The 21,095-nt window shown below is 42.4% G+C and overlaps 2 protein-coding genes across 3 annotated transcripts in view; one reads left to right on the plus strand and one right to left on the minus strand.

Annotated features, from left to right (window-relative positions):
• ATP5MK (ATP synthase membrane subunit k) lies at nucleotides 1–6,679 on the plus strand. Of its 2 annotated transcripts, none has more exons than XM_067537139.1 (4): nucleotides 1–159; nucleotides 2,121–2,218; nucleotides 2,306–2,397; nucleotides 6,482–6,679. In XM_067537139.1, the coding sequence occupies exons 2-3, from the start codon at nucleotides 2,132–2,134 to the stop codon at nucleotides 2,393–2,395; spliced, it is 177 nt and encodes a 58-aa protein (XP_067393240.1). In that variant the 5' UTR covers nucleotides 1–159; nucleotides 2,121–2,131; the 3' UTR covers nucleotides 2,396–2,397; nucleotides 6,482–6,679. The 2 variants fall into 2 exon arrangements, with proteins under 2 accessions (XP_067393240.1, XP_067393238.1); XM_067537137.1 differs by lacking the exon at nucleotides 6,482–6,679 and adding an exon at nucleotides 5,316–5,416 and having other exon boundaries at nucleotides 2–159.
• Nucleotides 6,561–21,095, minus strand: part of TAF5 (TATA-box binding protein associated factor 5) — a 25,709-nt gene continuing 11,174 nt past the window's right edge. Inside the window, exons 7-11 of the mRNA XM_067537133.1 lie at nucleotides 13,246–13,375; nucleotides 11,950–12,114; nucleotides 11,277–11,454; nucleotides 10,528–10,705; nucleotides 6,561–8,518 (exon numbers count right to left, since the gene is read on the minus strand). Coding sequence (XP_067393234.1) covers nucleotides 8,301–8,518; nucleotides 10,528–10,705; nucleotides 11,277–11,454; nucleotides 11,950–12,114; nucleotides 13,246–13,375 — 869 coding nt within the window. The 3' untranslated portion in view covers nucleotides 6,561–8,300. The remainder of the gene's footprint in view (nucleotides 8,519–10,527; nucleotides 10,706–11,276; nucleotides 11,455–11,949; nucleotides 12,115–13,245; nucleotides 13,376–21,095) is intronic.

A 21,095-nucleotide genomic window follows, 5' to 3' on the forward strand; every position in this document is an offset into this window, starting at 1 on the left:
CCAATCAGGAGCGAGCTGGATGTGAGGAGGTGGGATTTCCCGGCGCCATCTTGCCTAGGCTGTGTGGAGTGGGGTCGACTCGGCGCCGGTGAAGGGCAGGCGGCCGGCACACCCAGCGCAGGCCGGCACCGACGCAGAGCGAGCGGGCGCGCGCGGCAGGTGAGGGCGGTTGCGGGCCGCGTGTGACCGACGCTAACTCCGCTCCCCGCCGGGCGCGCGCAGGGGGCGGGAGGGACCCGCAGCACCGGAGGGTGGAGTGGGGAGAGTCCGAGGGTGTCCCGGTCCCGGTCCCATGAGGCGGTGGCGGGCGGGGGCTGGTTCCCTGAACCCGTCGCTGAGGAGGGCTGAGGGCCGCCCTTTACCGCCGGAAGGGGGGAGCCGGGCCTGCCCGGGAGGCGAGGCCGCTGCGGCCTAGGGAGCCGGGCGCCGTAACGCCGCGGGCTGCGGCAGCTTGTCTGGCGAGATTCCCCTCGCGGCTGCCCCCAGCATCCCTCGGCCGCGTCACGCGCTGGACCCGGCGTCCCCTGAGCGCGCTGCGGGAGGCCCCATCCCCCTGCCCTGCTCAGCGGGGCCTGCAGAGCCCCCCCGCGTGTGGCCGGCCGAGGCAGACACGGCTTGGCCCAGCGGGCCGAAGAGGACTGGCTGGCACCCGGCGGGGGCTCGATGCAGCGCTGTGTCTGGGGCAGGCTTGCCCTCGCCCTGCCTCTCTCCCTGTCCCTGCCTCACCAGGCGGCTGGAGACCCAGGTCCATTTCAGTCTCGCTGCTCTGAAGAACAGACTGAATGGAGCTGCCATAAAAGCACTTGCAGATGCCTGGTGAAGCTGCGTCTGGATTCTGTCGGCAGCCCAGCCTCGTAGCTGTGCTGTTCCCTTTCCCTCAGAACAACCCACCCTCCAGGGCCGATAAACAGCACTTTCAACAGACCCAGAAGCGAAGGTTGCCACTGAGGTGCTGAAATCCCTCCCGTCCACATTGTTTTGTGGTCTATAGGAACTCGTAGATCACCTCAGTCTCATGGCAGGGAGTCGGAAATGGGCTTCGTGTTGCAGCTGGGATGGAATGAGTTGAGGAGAAAGTGAAGTTGTGGATACACCAGTTTTTTTAGTGCAGCTAGTGGCGGCCCCTGGCATGGAAGGTGATGAAATGTGGAGGAGCGTGATGCAGCAGCACTGGCTAAGAAGGGAACTTGGAGTTTTCCAAGGAGCAGAACCTGCCTGTTAATATCTTAGCTCCAGATGATCTACAAACTATCTGATATAACATCTCTGTCTAGGCCCTTTTAACAATAGTGACTGTTGGTGTAAGATTCCCTATGAAAGGGAAAGGGTCGGAAGAATGATGATCCTGCCTTTTCAAACCAGTGCTGAGTTGGTAACCCTTATCTTTAGGCTGTAAAGATGCTGTAAAAACATTTTAGTTGCTCACTGACGAGTTAACGTTCTCTGCTGCTGCATAGCAAAAACTGAAGATGGTCCTCAGTGATACACCAGAGACCCAGATTAGGAACAGAATGGTGCAGCAGTTCTCTTGATAAAGATGGAATCTAGTAATGAAGTTCTTCTGTTAATAGCAGTAGATGAGAAGAGGCAGTTACTGATAGTGATAATGGAGTGACCTCATCTGGTAAACCACTAAAGATATGTGGCAAGTTTGTGTTGAGCTGAACCCTAGTGTAAGCACCAAACATTTGTCCTAGGACAATTTAGGTAGAGTTCCTAGACTAATACTCTACAGTAACATTGAATAATTCAAGTTACAGCAGGATCATAAACCCAGGTTTAGGCGTGACCTGGGACTAATAAAAATGTTGGGGGGGGGGAGAGAGATCTTTAGTAAACCAATTTGTGGGATTGCTAGTCTGTACTCAGGAAGCACTCAGAACTGAAATAGCATGTTCTTTAGTAATTTCCTATTTTTTGCTTTCATATAGCTATCTATACCTCTACCTTGAAACAATTGCTGCTTTCTATTTCCAGTTACAGCACTCCTAAGTGCACTGGTATCTACTTGTATTATGTATATCCAATGATCTGTTAAATATACTTTAAAGGCATCTGCTCAACTAACCAGCAGATAGCATGTCTATATTCAGATGTAACTTGTTTTTCATTGCATCTAGGACCAGCGACCATGGGAGGACATGATTCTGGATCTGAGCACAAGTTCACTGGTATTCAGAAATACTTCAATGCCTACACCAACGTAGGCAGAAGGAATGTATGTACTAGTTAACTTACCCTGAACAATCAAGCTTCAAGGTGCTTTAGAAGGAATCTTAAGTTTAATTTTTTTTTTTCTTTCTAGTATGTAATAGCTACATATGCAAGCATTGGCATGATCATCTTATATTTCAAGCTAAAGCCTAAAAAAACTCCAGCTCTGGCAGAAAAATAGTGGTAAGTTGCTGACTTTTTGTAGCACCCATAAAACAATCAATCCCTACACACACACACACACACACACACACCCCCAGACAAGTAGGGGCAATGGAGGTTGGGGAGAAGATGGCATGAGAGAGACTACTAACATAACCAGGTTATGATCACATGGTTACTAAGTTTAGGCATGTGCATATCAGGCGGTTTAATTAAGGTTTAAAAATAATTCATTCTTAGAAAGAGTGAATATTGAATCACTTACCATGGGCATTGTGAAAGAGAGAAGCATTTAAAAGGGTTTAAATGAGGTAGTGAATTAGCAGTCCTGAGTGGAGTGCATTGCTAAAATGGCTTAAAGACCTATTTAAAGTTCTCTTACTGCTGATTCCAAGAATGATTGATCGAAAATTTCCTATTTTAATCAAACTTCAGTGTGCTGCTTGCCATTTCATCTTGGAGCTTGTAAAAAGACTAGTTTCTCTTTGGTTTAGTCACTCTTATCAATTCTGCAATCTGGCTGTCTTGAATTATCAAAGTTGTAGCATGTTTGGATCACAAACAAACATTTCTCTGCCGTGTTTTTAAACTGTACTGGAATTAAAAAAAAATCAAGCATTTCTACAGTATTCGTTTTGAATCAGCCCTCTGATAAGGTTGCCTGACAGTTCCCATAATAAGATCCTGTTTTCAATTGTTTATAACTTAGCCAAACTGTTTGGGCTGAAATTTTCCATACCAGGTGTCTGCCTCAGATTTATTTTTTTGAAAACTCACCCAAAACAATGCAGCAGTTTCCTTAAACGAGGCTAGGGGAAAATATATTTTTCCCATGTTTTTAAAAAAAAATAAAAAAATCTGCCCACCTTTTCTTAGAATAGCTCTTGCACCACCTTTGTTATAGAGCAATGACTTGAAACTTAGCAGGGAGGTGGCCTATGTGTCAGGAATATGTTTTTTGCCATCCCTGTGAAAATCTGCCTTTGGAAAAATTGCAGTTTGCACATGCTCAGTAGAGACTTTTTAGACTTCAGCAGCTAAATTCCCCAAAGTCTGTCAGTACTGAGCCTGGTCCAGCTTGGAGCTAAGCAGAACTTTCTCCCTGCAATTGCAGCTCTGGGCCAGGCTGGTTCTGGACACCTTAACTGAGAACAGGGAGCCTGTCTCTCCTTTGTTCTCAGATGCCACTGCTGGGCCCAGGCAGCATGGAGCAGGAAGTTGCCCTTTGCATTCGAATCAGGCACAGTGGGGCTAGAGGCTGACTGGAATAGGGGAGAGGGGCACTGGGAGCCGGTGGGGGAGGGACCTGGGTAAGAAGACTGGGACTGAGAATCAGTGGGGCAAGGGAAACAAGGTATTGGGGGAGACAGATCGGATAAGGCGCTAGAGTGCAGAGGGCGAACTGGGATTGGCTGGGCAGGGTGACTGGGAGAGACCAAGATGGGAGGTCCAGAGCAGTGAAACTAGGATTTACTGGGCAAGGAGGCTGGGATGAGAAGCCCAAGCAGTGGGCCTGGGGCTGGCTAGGTGTGCAGAATGGGCCTGCGATAGGGAGCAGTGAAGAAGAGAGAAGACTGGCACAGGGACAGTTTGGAGGTTCGAGGGAAATGAGTCTCTGCCCCCTAGAGAACACCCCCCTCCCGAGCCTGGAATGGAACCAAAGATTCCTGAGTCCCACCATTCTCCTGCTGTAAAGCAAATATCTGAAATCCACAGGCAAAGGTTCGCTTATGATTCTTCACTGCTGTATAAAACCATCAATTAACATTCGTAGTTTGACTTAATAAGCACATTTATCAAGACCCAAAGTCTTGCATTCATGCAAAGCACTGACCAGTCTGTATAATGGAAAACTTAGTCCTTTAAAGAGAACTACCATGAAAAAGCTGGAGTTGAAAACAGTGGTCCCCAAACCAAAGGGGTGCAGAGGAACATTTGGGGGGGACAACACTGCGTTAGCCCACACGGGGCAGGAAGGGAAGTGCCGCCCCACATCTCCTGCCAGGGCCCCACTCCAGAGCCTGGCTCCAGCCCTGGCTTTGACTCCCAAGATGGCCCGGACTGGGTAAGGGGAGGGCACAACCAAAAAAGTTTGGGGACCACAGACATAACATACCTGAAAAGAGCTAGATGTAGAAATGGATCAGTGAAGTAGGGTTTAGGGGTCTCCTGCTCAGCCGTCCATTGCCTGCCATTTTCTGCTCAAGATACGTTGCCGACTGAGGTGAGCGGGGTGAGTTGTGTGAAAGGAAGCTTGTACAGTTAGTCTGAATGGCATGTGACTTTAGGGTTGCAGTAGGAAGCATGTAGTGCTAAGTATGCTTTTAAAAAAAAAAAATGCCATTCATCTACTCCATCCCCTTGAAGCCCCCCGTTTCCTACTTTTGTATCCAGTTCTTTGTTCCAAGTGGTGGAGCTTCCATAACTTCAATTGTGGAAAGACTTTATTAGTGAAGATGCACTAAGGAAGGGCATTGGGCTAAAAACCACGTGTGGCCACCCTGCTGCTATGGCAAAACCAAGTTGATTAAGGAAGTGGGTGACTTCCCATTTGAGTAGACTAAATTTTGCTTATCTACTCAAATTGTTGCAGTACACTCCAGTGCAGTACGTGAGTTTTATACAGCATTCTCTAACAGGTACTTGGATTCTTTCAAATACTTTCAGATAGACCCTGAAACAAACAGTATTTGTAAAAGCTTGTTAAGGAGCCCTCCTTGTAACCATTTAAATAGGGAGGGCAGGTAAGAAGCTCTGAGCTGCAACATAATGTGTCAAGAAGGGATACTTGGTGTTAGTTCTGGCAGGGATTACTTCTTAAAGCTTGCTTACTTTAACATTTCGGGGGGCAGGAGGGATGGACTGCCTGTACCCAAGCTAGTAGAACTGAGCAACATGTTTGTTTGAATGTTGTGCTGTTAATTTTTTTCTCTTTGCAGATTGCTGGCATGTCTATTAGTACTGAACCTCACATCTCGCACTGCAATGGAAACAGGAGTTGATGTATTATGTACAATTCAATAAAACAAACAAAACATCATTGTTCAGTTATTTAACAGGAAAAGTATAAGATTGTATAAACTAGTGATGCAGGTGATATTTTTTTCAGCTCTTGAAACTATACTACTTTCCTGGTAAAATGCTCTTGACCTTTATCACATTGGTATTAAATAGGCTGACTGTTCAGAACTGAATGAAGGAAGCATAACTAAAACCATCCTAAACTGTGTTCTAAACACCAGTAGTAACAGCCATGAAAGAATAAAGATATTTACTATAGCTTCAAAGGCTGTCTTGCTGACAAGTGGTGCAAGTAGCTGCATTTTATCACACAGATCCTGACAATTATTTTATTAAACAAGGTGTGTTTGACATATCTTAGCCTTGATAGTCTTGACTCTGCCACTGTTCAGGCTGTAGCCGGGGTGGTGGTGTCTTAACACAGAGGAAAGTTCTTCAGTAAAGTGTTCAAAAATGTTAAACGTACTTAATTTTAGTTTATCTGTGTAATACTAGTCACCCCACCTGCAAATGTCTGAAATTAAATCATGAAAAATTTATGGTCTTGCACCTGTAAACACAGGATTATGCTTTTTGCAGCTCATGAAGGTGTAGAACTTTGAAATGTTTAGGCAAAGCTGATTTTCAGTTATGAGTGAACAAAAAATATAGAAGTTCAAACAGTGAAAAGATGTTTTCTCAGATCCATAATGAGAAAATGGATTGTCTGATTAACCACAGCCCATAGAAAGAAAAATGGCCATTGGAAGGGAAGAAAAAAAGATTAGGAGTAACATTACGCTCTCCTTTCACACTAGTTTACATGCTACTCACAGTCCACTTACCCATTTTCTCCAACCTCCTCTCCCTTTATTTCCACACACACAGTCTCCAGACCAATTTTTCTCCTCTCCCACCAATTTTTGTTGGTCACGTAGGGACATTATACCTCTGTTGTATATAACACGTCAGAGACTTTTTTTTTTAAAGTGGGTGGAGAGAATTGTCTACCCTACCTGTAGGTTTCATGCACAATTTTCTCCTATTTGAAACAATTCATTATTGCTCTTCACCTTAAATTACTTATTTTCATTTCTCTTGGTAGATTGCTGGCATATGTTGGACCTGCTTCCATACAACAACATGAAAAATTAATGTCATCTAACAGTCCAATAAAACATGCACAGAATGATATTTTGTCTTTATTATAAAATATCAAAAATATAAAACTGTACAAAATACAAAAGCAGAATGTGGCAGTGATATTTTTAGCTGTCAAAGTTGTAATTGCTTCCTGTTGCAGGTCAAATGTTTCACATTGTTTGATTTCACTGTGTATTAAAAGTCCAACTATTCCTATCTAGTGCTGAAGGATGATTTAATTGAAGTACAGGTACCATACCAACTCAGCCATTAAAAAAAGGACTCAAAGTTAATAATGTAGTTTCAAAGCTTTCTTCCCTGATAAGTGTTCTTAAAGGTGAGTTCCCTACTGATGAAGTTTCTGCACTTCCTTTTTTTGATGTTTAATGCCTGGGAAACTGCTTCATGGGAGGGTGAGGGGGGTTTCCCACTTGCTTTACCTTAGAAATGTCAAATCTTACCTTCCTAGTTTTTACTAGATCACTACATCTGACCTGTGAGCACTAAACCCTTAACTGAAGTGATGAGGTTGGTGTATAGAGCTTTCCTCCCAGTTAACCTGCAAAAAATTTGAAAAACTGGGCTTCTGTCTTTTTGCTTCTACAACCTTTATAAAAACACAAGGGATTAAACAAACAAATGTTCTGCTTGTTTTTTACCTTAGAAACATCAAGAATCTCAAGTCTGATCTTTGCTAGTTTTGCAGGAGTTGCAGGTGGTACCAGTGATGTTTATTCAGAGAATAGCACGTTAACACAAGAGGTGAAAGTTGAATCTTTTAACAAAGGCTTCTTTTCATTGAATTTAAATAAATAAATATTAACTTTCAGAAGTTTCAATCTCTTGCCTCTTCACTCCTCCTCTTAGTTCTCTAGCTTAAACAGATCCTGAATTTCTCATACAAAACACAAGCAGATTTTAAAAAAACTTTTCAGGCCTTCTCTAAATAAAAGAGCACAAGCCCAATATTTTTCCTTTATCGATCACTTTTTAAATAGATAAGAGCATTTCAGTTATCTCAAAGTCCCTTCTCTCTTCTCCCCATACAGATGCTTAGGTTTCACTTCTTGGGTACTTGAAAGTCATGATCTTTTTAGCCATCCTGGAAAATGCAGTGATGACAAAAGCTGCATTTCTAGGATATAAAACAAGCAAAAGAAGTTTGTAAACCTTTCAGGCCATTATACATCAAAGAAACAAATAAAAGGTAAAACTACAGGCCTCCACCCACCTTGTCTACAGCAACAAGCAGGGCATGGAAAAGGTAATGTTCTGGCCACACATACTTGATACATAGCACAAGTTATGATGAGTTCTCCTAAATTCTCTTCTGAAATTATTTGACTAGTTTTGCCTGTCACAGATTGATTAAACATTTGTCAACAGTAAACCAAGTACTTCCAAAAAAACAGTTCAAGAACATGCACTGAGCCCCTAAACTTTCAAAAAATCGAAGTTTTAGCAGAGCCCATTACCATTTCTCCTGATAAGGAAGAGAGCCATTTCCATAATTATTTTTGTATCAAAAAAGTCAAAAGCACCATAACAATTCTTTCCCTTAAAGCTATGATGTCTTGTCAATTTCCAGCATTTTCAAACTGTGGCTAAATATGAAATAGCAGTAACTGGAAAGACATTGCTTGGATCTTAGTTTACAGAGTTTCTCCCACTCTCCAACAGGCTAATGCTGTCCACTGGTATAAGGCGTTTCTCCTTTTCCAAATCCTGTAGTTATCCTGAGGTCTTTATTTCATTGATTTGCAGTCTTACAGCTTCATGGTTTATTGTGGACTATATGCTCCTGAAGCTATTAGCAAGTTTCTGCGGGTAAAATGGAGGTGTATGACTGGGGTTGATTTGGTCACATATGTACCCAGTACCAAATCCTGTGAGTTTTCAGGCAGGTTCATATGTCCAGTGGCTGTAGTAAAATCATCCGTTTCTAAGTCTTCAAATACTTTCACTGCATCCCACAGCCGCACTGTGTTATCCATTGAACCTAGGAAGAAAATGGGGAGTTACAATTCAAAGTCTTTTCTATCAGTGCATATTTAAAAGCAATACATAGACTAAAGTTCAGCAATATTCTCTAGTATGCAATTACCAACACCGTAGTTGCATAGATTGAATTGTGATGAAGTTATGCTGAAGCAGAGCTGCAGGGTAAGGAAATAAATTTAGAGCTAATGATGACTATTTATAAAATTCAGCTTGTTCCTGCCACTGCAGGATTGTTCATAACATTCAAAACTTAAGGCCCAATGCTGCAAACAAACTGACTCCAATTCACAACAGTAAAGTTTAGCACGTGCCTAAGTGTTTGCATGAGTGGGGCCTTAATACGGTCCCACACAACAGCTTTCTGAGAGTACAGCAGAAGGAACTGCTATCTTCAGACCTAGTTTAGGATGAATTTACAAATGGACTTTAGAGCGAGCTTCTTACTAGAGTTAAATTAGTAATACATTTCTAACTAATACAATTGTTTTTTTATATTATTGTATATAATTATTAGAGTCAAAGAACTACGTTAAGAGAAAATTTAGGGTTACAAAGTTAAGTACGACATTTAATCCTATCCTCTCACCCTCCCTGGGTTTTTGGAGGAGTGTGGACTAAAGGGAGCTCCTGCATCCCTCCTAACCCCTCCATTCCTGATCCACCCCCATTCCAACCTCCCCTATCCTCCCGTGAGCACTAGTTCCTTTCCCGTTGCACTGTCTCTCTTCCCCACCATCCCATTCCTCACCCTGGTACCTGGAACCACAGTGTCTGCAGAAGCAAATGCAGGAAAAGTCCTGCTCAGCCCCTGCTGCCCCAGGATGGAGCATGCTCAGTTGCGATGGCACATGCAACCTGCACACACAAGCTGTGGGGTATGGAATATGCTAAGTGCAGGGGTAATCATTGGAGAATGCTGCTCCCAAACCAACATACCTCTACTGAGCGCGTATGAGCTGAGATTTTACCGAGGTTTATAGCTTGGCAAAATTTGGGTGAATTTTCACAGAGATGGCAAAAGGCACCTCCCTGATCCAAAAATGATTCCCTGGCAAATTCCAAGCTCTTCTCCAAAGCACAGACGGACTAATGCTTCTCAGTTAAATAATGCTTCTCAGTTAAACAGTTAAGAATTTTAACATGGATTAAATCTATTTTTTCGTAACCTCATTCTAGTAAACCGCCACCATTTTCACTGAAAATGGCCAGCCTGAGGGGAGAGAGAGAGCATGAAAAAGTTGAGCTTAAACAATTAAAGACTGGTAAAGTTATAAGCAACTGAAAACAGGGTTTTATGATGGAAAGAGTCAGGCAACCTTAACTGTAGGCAATGCTACCAGCTATTTGAATTTTTGTTTTAAACAAAGGTGACCGGAAACACTGCTGAGCATCTCTGTTCTTTACATACCCGCCCATTAATAAAAGAGTGAGATGTACATCTTCATCTTGAAATATTACCATCTTTTTTACTTATTCAGAAAGCCAGACACATTTTGTGCTGATCACTGGCTGGAGACCCGGTTCCCACTCAACATCTGCAAAAGAAGCATTTCTAAACTCCACTGAAGCAACTGCTGAATTGTTAGAAGTTTTAAAAAGGAAATTCAGCTGCTAACTAAACAAACCAAAGAAATTCAGTCCTGATACAGAAAAGAAATACTATCTAGTTTCAACAGGGCTTGGTCTTAGAGAAGGGATGGTCTTCGGGTTACAGCACAGTACTGGACTATTCCCATTCTACCCAGAATTTTGGTGGTTCCTTGCATAAGTAAGTTATCTGTGCTTCAGTTCTCCGCTGCACTAAGGAATCATATTTAACTGCCTTACAAGGTTGCTGATACTAAATTGTAAAGTATAACTTCATAACTGCAAAGTATTGGTCAGTAAGGGGTAGTCTGATCTTTCACAATGAGAAGGAAGAAAGATTTGGATTGTTATCAATCATACAAAAACAACATTCCAATTCAGACTACTTTTTTCCAGTGAATGAAAGCCTGAGTTACATACCTGATGCTAAAATTTCCCCATCTCTACTGAATCTGAGTGCACAGATTGTGTCAGTGTGCCCTTTCAACTCTCCTACCATCAAACCATGGCCAATATCCCACAGAAGCACTCTTCCATCTGTTGCTCCAGTAGCCAGGAATCGTCCATTAGGAGAAAATGCCAATGAATGAATTGGTCCCTGTAGCAGAAAAATCCAGTTGGGGAGTCAAAAATTAGTCAAACAAATCTACTTGCATTCAAAAGAGTCAAGCTGGATTAATTTCAAACCCTAGCCCCAAAAATTAAACCTGTTTAATGTACAGTAATAAAGCCGTTGGTCACCTTTTTCTTTTAAGCAGTCCTACTTAAATGGCTTAGAATCTGCCCACTTAAGAGACTGCCTCTCTTCCTGGGCCATATCATCACATCTGTGATCAGCAGAGGCAGTTGAGCTGGATCTCATTTGATTTAAAAATAGTGTTCGCTATGAGGCAGCCTAAACTTTGAAACCTAATCTCCACTTGATCCAAAATAGGCTGAAATTTGTTAATCTTCATGGTGTACTATTTACTTGCGCTTAATGGGAACGGATGTTTGTGAGAGAAGGGAGTTTTATTTGTTTTTGGGGGAAAGTTAGTCAAAATACCTAGAGTAACGGACAGACATCTTTTTTGTGTATTTTATTAGACATGTAAATGAAATATGCCAAAAGGGCACTGACCGTGTACTGTTAGTGAAGAACTTTCATCTTGCCTTTGATATCACTTTACCTTATGTCCAGTGAAGATTCTTACACAGTTCCCATTTAGAACATCCCAGAGTCGTACAGTCCTGTCTGCTGAGCCCGTAGCAATATAGTTGGAGTTGGGGTGAAACCGGGTGCATGTGACATCAGCAAGATGGCCAGCAAATATCCGTAAAGGCTGATAGTGATCTGTAGCCCATAGACTTAACAGAAGAAAATATTTTATGAGATTAAAGAAAAAATTGAGACCCCTCGTGAAGCTTTAACTCCTATATGTGGTGAGTAAGGGAGATATGTGCTTATTACGCAGGTGCCTCCAGTTGACCAATTTATGGAGTTAGCAATAATTTTGAAGAGAATCCTTCTCCAAAACATAGCAAAAAAAGTGCTGCAATTGTGGCCATCAAAAAAGCAAGTGAAGAGATGCAGTAGTTTATCCAAAATGAAGGGACAGGGATATGCATTATCCTGTCTTAACCAGATGGTTGGAGAAAAGGGAATGCTATCTCTTTAAGGATGCCATCAGCTAACACTGTCTGTATAAAAAAGTGAAAAAGTAAGACACTTTAATTTTTAAACCAAGTGTGATGAAATTAATTCCCAATAATGGGATGCATGCTAAGAAATACCAATTACCAGCATTAAAGGGTTACTCACTCTCAGTATGCAGGGATTTGAAAGCCCATCCAGGTTCTTACCGAGCCACTCTGTCATGTCCACCTGATACAAAGTAATATCCATAGGGAGAGAACTGTGTATCCCACACTGGATAGTTGTGTCCTTTATACCCCACAAGGCAAGTGAATGTTTGAAGGCTCCACAATCTGACTGTGCCATCCTCTGAACAGGACAAGAGGTAGTTTCTGTTACAAAGCAAAAAAAGATAAATACAATATATGGAACTTTGTCAGAATATTGGGTGTATATACTACACAAATAGTGTTAAGAATCCTAGTGTGTCTTTGTGATAAGTATACCATCCACTGACTAGTTTTTGTGTGGCATTTACTGTAGAATCTGAATCCTTATTGGATGCAAAGACAATGGACAGAGAATGAGTCCTATTGGGACACTGCATGCAAAGAAAGGGACAATTAATTGTGGATTTTGTTAAACCTTGAAAGACTAGTCTATAAGAAAGGGAACATGTCTTTATAAGGGATCCTAGTTATCAGTTTGAACCAAAAACAACTGATAAACCACTTTAATTAATTGGTCAAGAATCAGTTTTAAAAATATAACCCTAAATAAAATGATAAGATTTCCTTATAGGAACTTTCATTAGAATTCACATCCTGTTCACACTGTCCCACTGTAAGTTACAGGCTATAGCATTTCTGATTCATACTCTGTGGTTGCTTCTTGGCCAGGCTGCTTACCATGTTGCTGCTATGCATTTTAGTGTGTGCTTTCATAAGAAACAGGCAATAAATGAGTGTTTTAAACCTGTTTCTAATAAGCCACCAATGCAACCTTTATAATTGCACACATTTTAAAAATGCCTTCTATGTAAGACTACCGCTGCCATGTATTAAGAGATAAAGATTAGAGGCTATGGTGAGAGGCAAACTAGAAATACTGAGATATATAAAAGCATGGCTATTAGCATAACATTTTTATATTTTTCATTCCCATAACTGAAATGCTGTCATAACATTTTTCCTCTTTACTATTTACATGTTCAGTTAAAACAACTTAAGATACAACTTTCAGAGAAGACTGTATAATTAACTATCTTAAGTCCTGAACCTATAAGGTGTGAGCATCCTCAACTCCCACTGATTTCAAGAGGAGTTAAAGATGCTCACTTGCTCAGCACCATGCAGCAGATGCTCTGAACCTCATCGGATCACGCCTTCACACTCACAAGCAATGGTACCATTATAAAATGCATGTGCAAGTATGGTCCCAACTTACAGAAATAGCTGTATTAAGTACATGTTTATAGCAATTAACATTTCATTAGCACTTAAAAACTTTAAAACTTATTTTACCTATCAGGACTGAAGCTGGCACCATAGACAGGTCCACTGTGACCATATAAAATCTTCAACTCGCTTGCTGTTTTCTCATCCATGATCCTCTCCAAGACATCATCTGATTCTTTATCTATGAGACTGAGATCTGTAAAATTTCAGAGGTTCCCATTTACAACACATGTATAACTCACCAGTTGAGCACATTTACATTTATACAAAATAAATGTATGATTTCAGCAGAATACATTGTCCTTATTGCTGTTCACTGCAAGTATGAAGTGGACAAAAAAAATCTTCTTGAATATTAGTTGTCTATTTAAATACTAACACCAGCAAGGATGCTAAAGCTAAAAGAGCCTGTAGGTTTTAGACTTGAAGTTACATAGCACATAAATGTAGACAATTTCTTTCTGACTGTTGTGCAGGAAAGTGATTGAGACGATTCAAGTGAGAACCTTTAGGTTACAGCTTTGAAGGATCTGAAGAAGGCCACTGAATTTGTAATATGCTATTCTATATATCAATTGGAAAAAATGCTGTATAGGTGAACATTCACGTTCAGAACCTGACCATACAAATATATTTCTGGATGGAAGTATTATACTGTAATCAAGGATTTTCAGAAGACCTTGAGCCTTATTTCCAGATAACCATTCTGTTTTGTACACTTCACCAAGATCACCTAGATTAGTTTAGCCCTCAAATATGCCATTTCCGATCAATCCCCCATTCAGTCTCTAATTATCTTGAATGACTGATATCCTGTCAAAGAGCCCAAGTTTCTACATCTCTCCCTAGAAAGCTTTAACTACTTGCCACATCCATGTTTTTAGATTTCAAGAACTTTTTACTGACAGCTATGAACGCCCAACATAAGTAGTTATCTTTCACTCACTCTAGCAGCAAATAAACAACATACTTCTTCAGCTCAAGAGTCTGTCTGTGAACCTGTGCGTTCTGGATAGCAGGGAAAGAGCCGTGACTGAGAGTGAAGCCTGGGACGGATGATGAGTATAATCCTATGGGGAGTTGTGACGGTCTATAGTGGAGTCTAGTTGGGATACAGTAAGGGTCATAACCTAATTTGTCCAGAAAGGAAGTATGTCATATAACCCTGGGTTTTACTGTCCAGACTTGATTAGCTTTATGGAAGTTCTGGTCGGTGACAAGGTTCATCCCTATGACACTGATCCCCACAAAACAGGGACCTAACAGAGGATTCAGAAGGCCCTTAAGCCAATCATGCTAGACTGGAAATTAAAGGAAGGAAAGAAGGAAGTCTGCATTATACTGGGGTTGTGGGAGAAGTGCTGTACTGAAGAGCTGAACTTCGGACACTGTCCTGAGAGTTTGAGAGGGAGAGAGATAAAGCAGCTTTTAAAATACATGCGGTAACAGCTAATCAAGCTTTCCTCCAAACATTTAATGATTGTGATAGCATAAGACAGGAATAGGATGAATAATTGGATGAGGTAGCAACACCTTAGGAACCAAATGTCTCAATGCCTAGTGTGGAAACGGAGAGAAAAACTCTCAGATAGGTTCGGTTTGGGATACAGGGGGTCGGCGAGACAGTGATGATTCTGGGGGTTTGCTTAATCAATAAACCCTTTATTTTATAATAAACAATTCTATCCTTATAATAAACAGTTTCACAGCAAGCAACTGCACAGCAAACAGTGATAGCAAAGGGCAGGAGAACTCCGTGCATGAAAGGACAAAATGTGCCACCCAAGACTTTAGCGTTTTGTGATCTCTCCTGGATCAATGCATGGCTGCCAGCATGTGACACTAGGGTGCCCAGTTTTGGAGTTCCCCAAAGAAGTTACAAGACAAACACAACAGAAAACAGTTAATCCATACTCACAAACATTATATACAGGTATACCATGCTGGCCAAATTCAGTTGCCGTTTGCTTTAGATACTGCAGACGGGAGAGAGCCGCTGTGAGTGATCAGTTCACAGCAAAGCGGGCTAGGGAAGATGCGTCAGCCCGCCGAACCAACACGACCAGGAGATATGCAGGATGCCGGGTGGATTCAATTCCTCTCTGCCTTCTGCCACCTGGGTTTGAACTTTTATAGTTTCCCACGGTCAGCAGAGGCTAAGCCCCATTGGTTGCTATTTGCTGCATGACCTTCTAAGGTCATGGCTCGGAGTTTAGCCAACCAGGTGCTCCTGATTTCCTGGGCAGGTATGGACCAGCCAACCAGGTGATTACAATTATCCTGGGCAGTTGCTGATCACGCACCAGCAGGTGGGGTCACTTCATTTCCTTATAAGGAGACAGGTACATGCGGCTCGTGCTGCTGAGTCAACCCTCCCTAGGCTGCCTCTTTATCCACGGGGGGGCAGTGCATGTGGTGCTGCAGACGCCACTATGCAATTCAGTCTCCACACCTAGATGGGGTTCCTCCGGTTCCCAAGGATGGGTCTGTGTCCCCTTCCTCAGTACTCTGCCTAACCCTAACCCGCTCCAATGGCACCTTATTTGGCAACCCCTATGATTCTAAAAACTGAGACAGATTGTAATCACACCTGTACCACCCTGGAAGATAAACCGTTGGCAACAGGAGAATTGCAGTCATTACAGAAAAATCTGGGTTCCATCCTAAGGGATGATTGGAATAAATTTTGTCAGTGGTTTCACATAGTTGTGGACCTTAAGGAGGACAGCAATTTAAATGATAAAGATTGGAACCAGGCGCTGAAAGATGTATTGAAAGGTGTATTGGGAGGTTTATACCCATAAATTGCTGGATGTGTACCCCCAGCTACAAAGAAGATTAAGTGATGTTTTGTTTGGTAGTCGATTGTCTACAAGTGATATGAGTAAGTTACATATTTTGCTTCGGGAAAGCCCCACGGAACTAGGGGAAAGGGCTCTAAACTATTGGAATTTGGGTCACAGACCGGATGGTGTAAGATGAAACTCCCAAGAGCATACTGAATTGTTATTAGGACTACTAGATGAATGTTGATGGCACACCCTACAGTCATCCTCCCAGCCCCATGATCATGAGAAAACTATTACCTGTGCCAAAGAATGATGGGGAGAGTACCAGGAGAGCGAGGAAGCAGCCCTATCCATAAACAAGGCTAGTGTGTTTCAAGTTCAGGCCAGGAGAGGCACTGGTGCATGCACAAGAGGATGGGGTTGGAGAGGAGGAAGTGTTGGTAGAAAGAGATACAGATCATGGATTCCTTTCAGGCAGTTGCAGGGGAAAAAAGGAGACTCTGGAATGTCAGATGAAAGAATTAGAGAAGGCTGGAAACCCAGTCCCGCAATAAGGGGGCCCCTCCCCCAAGGCCACCCCGCAATGGGTTTGCCCTACTAAATTAGATAAATGGGAGCAGCCCCATGTTCTCACATATATTGAACGGCGGGAGGGAATAATGTTAGTAAATAGTGGACCAGCAATTTGCATGACATACAGAATTAGGGAAGGAAATGCTCAAGGGAAGATACAGGAGATTATGGGTGTAGAAGAACAAATCACTATGAATACTAGGATTTTAATACAAATGGGAAACTTACAAGTACAAGCTACCATGGTAGTAAATGCTAGGGAGGACATTCTTTCAGCAGCAGCAGCACCTCAAGCCTACAATCTTTTAATAAATCTGCCTAACCTTGTCTGGCAGCACTTGCAAGAGGAGGGGAAAAACACAATGATAATGAGTATCCCACTCACTCTGGATGTGGTTAAATGTTACCAGCCTACAAACCAAATGGAAGTTACAGAGTTAAAAGCTTTTGATGCTCTGTGGGCAGAGCACAAGACAGATTGTGGCAGAACAAGTTTTATAGCTGGGATAAAGGGACTTGATCCACTTCCACAAAAGCAGTATGCTGTGCCCTGGGAGGCTGTTGCAGATGCAATCAACAGTGCAGCAACTGCTGCGTCAGTGTCTTAGGGAAATTTAGTCTACCTGTAATGCACCTGTATGGTCAGCAAAGAAGCCTAGTGGCAAATGGAGGCTAACTACAGATTATAGAGCCCTGCATGAATGTGCAATGAGGGAAGCTAATGTAGTATCAGCATATCCTCTGATTCATATTTTCCATTCCCAAAGCCAAAATGGGAAGGTCCATTTTTAGTGATAGACAGGATAGGATCAACTGTATATTTGGTGGATTAAAGAGAAAGGGATAAGGAGAATAAAGATGTCCTTGTCTCCCCACCCCCTCCCCCCATCTTGTTGTTTTAGGAACAAAGGGTAATAGGAATGAACATTATGGAGGATGTCCTTATACCGCTAACACACTGACAGTGGGAGTGCTTACCTGTGCTGTGGACTGCTTACGCATTTTTATGGATGAGGTTTTTTACTATAATTTTTTGTTTTCATGTATGGACTTTTGTTCTAGGGTGTATCAAAACATGTATCACAAACAGGAGGATCAAATGTGAATTTAATGAGAGTTGCTCAATCTACCAAGCTTAACAAGGGAACCTTTAGGTGCACACGGATGCCTGCAGGGATGGAAGGAAATGTAGAGGGGAGTATTTTGGTTGGTTGTGAGTTCAGGAATTTAGCAGTTGGAGGTAACAGTTAATAGGAAAAAGGTACAGATATCTCATCCCTCATTGGGGTGGCAGGATGGGGGCATTGGGCTGGTCGATATAGCAAAATGACTAATTACACATAGAAAGGAGAAGTACAAAGGACTAAGAAGAATTTGAGCCATTAATTTAATTGGACTCTCTCAGCAAACAATATAACTACAGGCCTCCACAAACGTAAGGTGACATTGTATGGCAAAAATAGGATATCTGTACATACAATTTTAATACCACCTGGGTGATAGGCAAGGAAGCCAGATCCACGTATAGGAAGGGTGGTCCTTGAAAGGTTAAAAAAGGGCACAAACAAATAACTGCAAATGTGTCCAAGGCTGTTATGCAAATTACCAGAAGCCATAGCAATATAAACATTATTCAAACCTACCCAAACTGCTCAGATGCAATACAAATATTTCAAAGAATAGGGGAATTATGGATGAGGAGGGTATTTCAGAAAAAGAAAAGGTCTGTGTGAAGGAATTGGATAGGTGGAATAGATATGGGAGTTGGAATACTAAACGCAGGCAACACAGAAAATCTGCAAAGGAAATTAGTTTATGGCACGAATACAAGAGCTAATTTATGAGATGTGGGTCAAAGGCAGGTGCAATCCCTAAAAACCATCACAGTTCTCAAGGAACATTTAACAATTGCTCTTCTTATTCTAACTCAGACAGCGACCCTAACTGGGGAAAAGGCTGTGCTAAATGAGACCCAGGCCACACAATGTGGTCTAGTTTAATTAAATTTGTGGAATCATGTCCCAGGTATAATTAGGAACCTTTTATATGGACACTGGTCAGTAGACTGGAATTCTTTTGATTCTGTAAAATTAAATGTTAGTTCCCAAATAGATCCCAGGTGGTGGAAGGTTACAATTTAAAAATTGTGAATGGACCCAGTGTACTGTGCTGGCCTTTGATCCCTTGAATGGAACTCTCATAAATACCTATCCAATTGTTAATATTGGCATTTTACATGATGATTCACTCATGTACATATGGAAGGTATTAAATGGGCAGTAAAGGACGAGGAGGGAAGGCTCAGTAATGCAGCTTTCTCTTGGTGTGTATAGGAAATTCATGAGGGCTGGGTTGGGTTTGTCAGCCGGGGGAATTGCAATGAGTAAAAGGGGGGTAGTGAAACACAAATGAGCACTGCCATCTAGAGGAAGTGCCCCTGCCACAAAACCATGTTACACACTTAGGGAATGGAAAGGTCTGATATCATTTGTGTCAACTGTCACCTTGGAAGGGTATATAAATTGTGTAAAGGTCTCAGAAGGCACATGGTGTAGCACTGTGTCATTAAAGAGTATAAAATTGGAAAATGAAAACTGGCAAACTGTGCCCCACATCATCACTCAAAATGTAACCTGGTCGGGGAAGATTTGTATCATAACAAAATTAGAGATTCCGCAATCACGGGATTGGAGAGCCATGCTGAAGTCAGCAGAGGTCATATGGAAACAAACAAAATCTCACGTATCCTCAAATTAAGTGTGGATGAGGATGGGAAAACTATCACAAGGTTAGGAAAAATATATTAGAGCAGGAGCTAATAACTGGGGGATGACTTAATGAATTCTAACATGAAAACTGGAATACAACACCTGATCCTGCACATAGTGGTACTCAGGTGTCTTATACAAGGATTAATTATAATCCGTGTTTTGTTTGCGTGTATATCGATGCAATTTATTGCAATGAATGTATATACGGACTGCTCAGGAAGTCTTGTTTATGTAACAGGACTGACTATTGTCTGTTCCAGGCCTAACATTAACCAGGGAACATTAACTGGCAACAGTATCTCATGCCATAAAAGGGATGTGCAGGCATTCTCGAGACATGTGGGGCATGGATTTGGGTTGTGTGTAAAGAGGCCACCAATAGCAGCCTAGCCCTGCTGTTGACATCTTATGGCCCAAATCATGTTTTCCCTGGATGGCTGGTAAGGGGCTCATTGCATAACAATGAATCGAGTGCTGAAACCATATCTAGTATTACTTACGTAGGCATTCCGCAGCTACTAACACTGAATGATGTAAAGAGAGCTAGAATAATCATCAACTTGATGGTCACCTGGATCAAAGGACCCTCCTCATGGACTTATTTGGGCATGACAGAGGGGGAAGACAGCTGGTGGTGCTACTGTGATACGGTACATTCTGTATAAATATTGGACGAGAGTGGTAATATACAGATGGCACCTAGTACCACAGAGCCCATGGATTTTGCAGGAATGTTAACATGCACCAATCAGGAGTGTTTTTCTGGAGACATCCTGAAACGGACAAGTACGTAACAGAGGACTGAAACAAGTCATGGGATAGTGGGTGCATGTAAAACAAGAAAAGGAGGGTATATGTAGGATATAATATATAAAATGTTTATTGTAGGTGTTGGGACATGTCAAAAGATGTCTCCTTGTCTGGCAAGGTAAAAACAGCCAGGTAAAAAGCTGAGCCAGCAACCTGAGCAAGTAAACAACTGAGTTAGCAAAGTAATCTTTGTGCTAGGCAGAAAAAATGTTTATACAATATATAATGAACAACTTTGTAACAATGTATTTACCGCTAACACCTCAATGTGAATGTGCGCTTGCATTTACCCCTATGCTGTGCCCTGTTTTGGTGGACTGATCAGTCATTGAAGCAGCAAATAAATGACATACTTCTTCAGCACAAGAGTCTGTCTGTGAATCTGTGCGTTCTGAGTAGTGGAGAAAGAACCAGTCAACAACATGGTACCTAAAATTCACCACAATACTCCAGTTCAGGCCTCATCAGTGCAAAGTACACATGGACAATTACCTCCTGTGTCTTACCCACCACACACCTGTTAAAACATCCCAGAATGACATTTGTCTTTTTTCAACAGCCATAGGCACCAACTCCATGGATGCTGAGGGGGACTGAGGCACCCATGGAAAAAAATAGTGGGTGCTCAGCACCCAGCGGGTGGACCATCAGCCCGGGTCAGGATAGCTGTGGGCAGGCAGCCAGCAGCTCTTTCACACAGGCAGCTGCAGATGCTGTTTGGCAGCCCCACCTGCCCATCAGCTGTTGATAGCGCCCATTAGCTGTTAATTGGTTCAATGTGTTTTATGGGCACCTCCCTGCTCCGGCAGGGACAGTCACTGAATCACAGCACAGCCCCCTGGGGCTCCTGCTCCAGCCACTGGCACTGAGGGGGGACCAACTCCCAAGTCATGCCCCGCCCCCCTTGGCACTGTGTAACGGGGGAAAAAAAGGCTTAGAGATAGGGTTAGGTGAGTCATCCTAAATCATCAGC

Source organism: Emydura macquarii, unplaced genomic scaffold (assembly GCF_026122565.2).
Source record: "Emydura macquarii macquarii isolate MOO-44397 ecotype Brisbane River unplaced genomic scaffold, CSIRO-AGI_Emac_v2 contig_3692, whole genome shotgun sequence".
Taxonomy (NCBI): Eukaryota; Metazoa; Chordata; order Testudines; family Chelidae; genus Emydura; species Emydura macquarii.

Excerpts from the sequence above, each read along its gene's own strand:
- ATP5MK (XM_067537139.1), top strand. The coding sequence starts at position 2,132 with ATGGGAGGACATGATTCTGGATCTGAGCACAAGTTCACTGGTATTCAG. Across the intron at positions 2,219-2,305 it reads CCAACGTAGGCAGAAGGAAT|TATGTAATAGCTACATATGC; the intron begins GTATGTACTAGT and ends TTTTCTTTCTAG.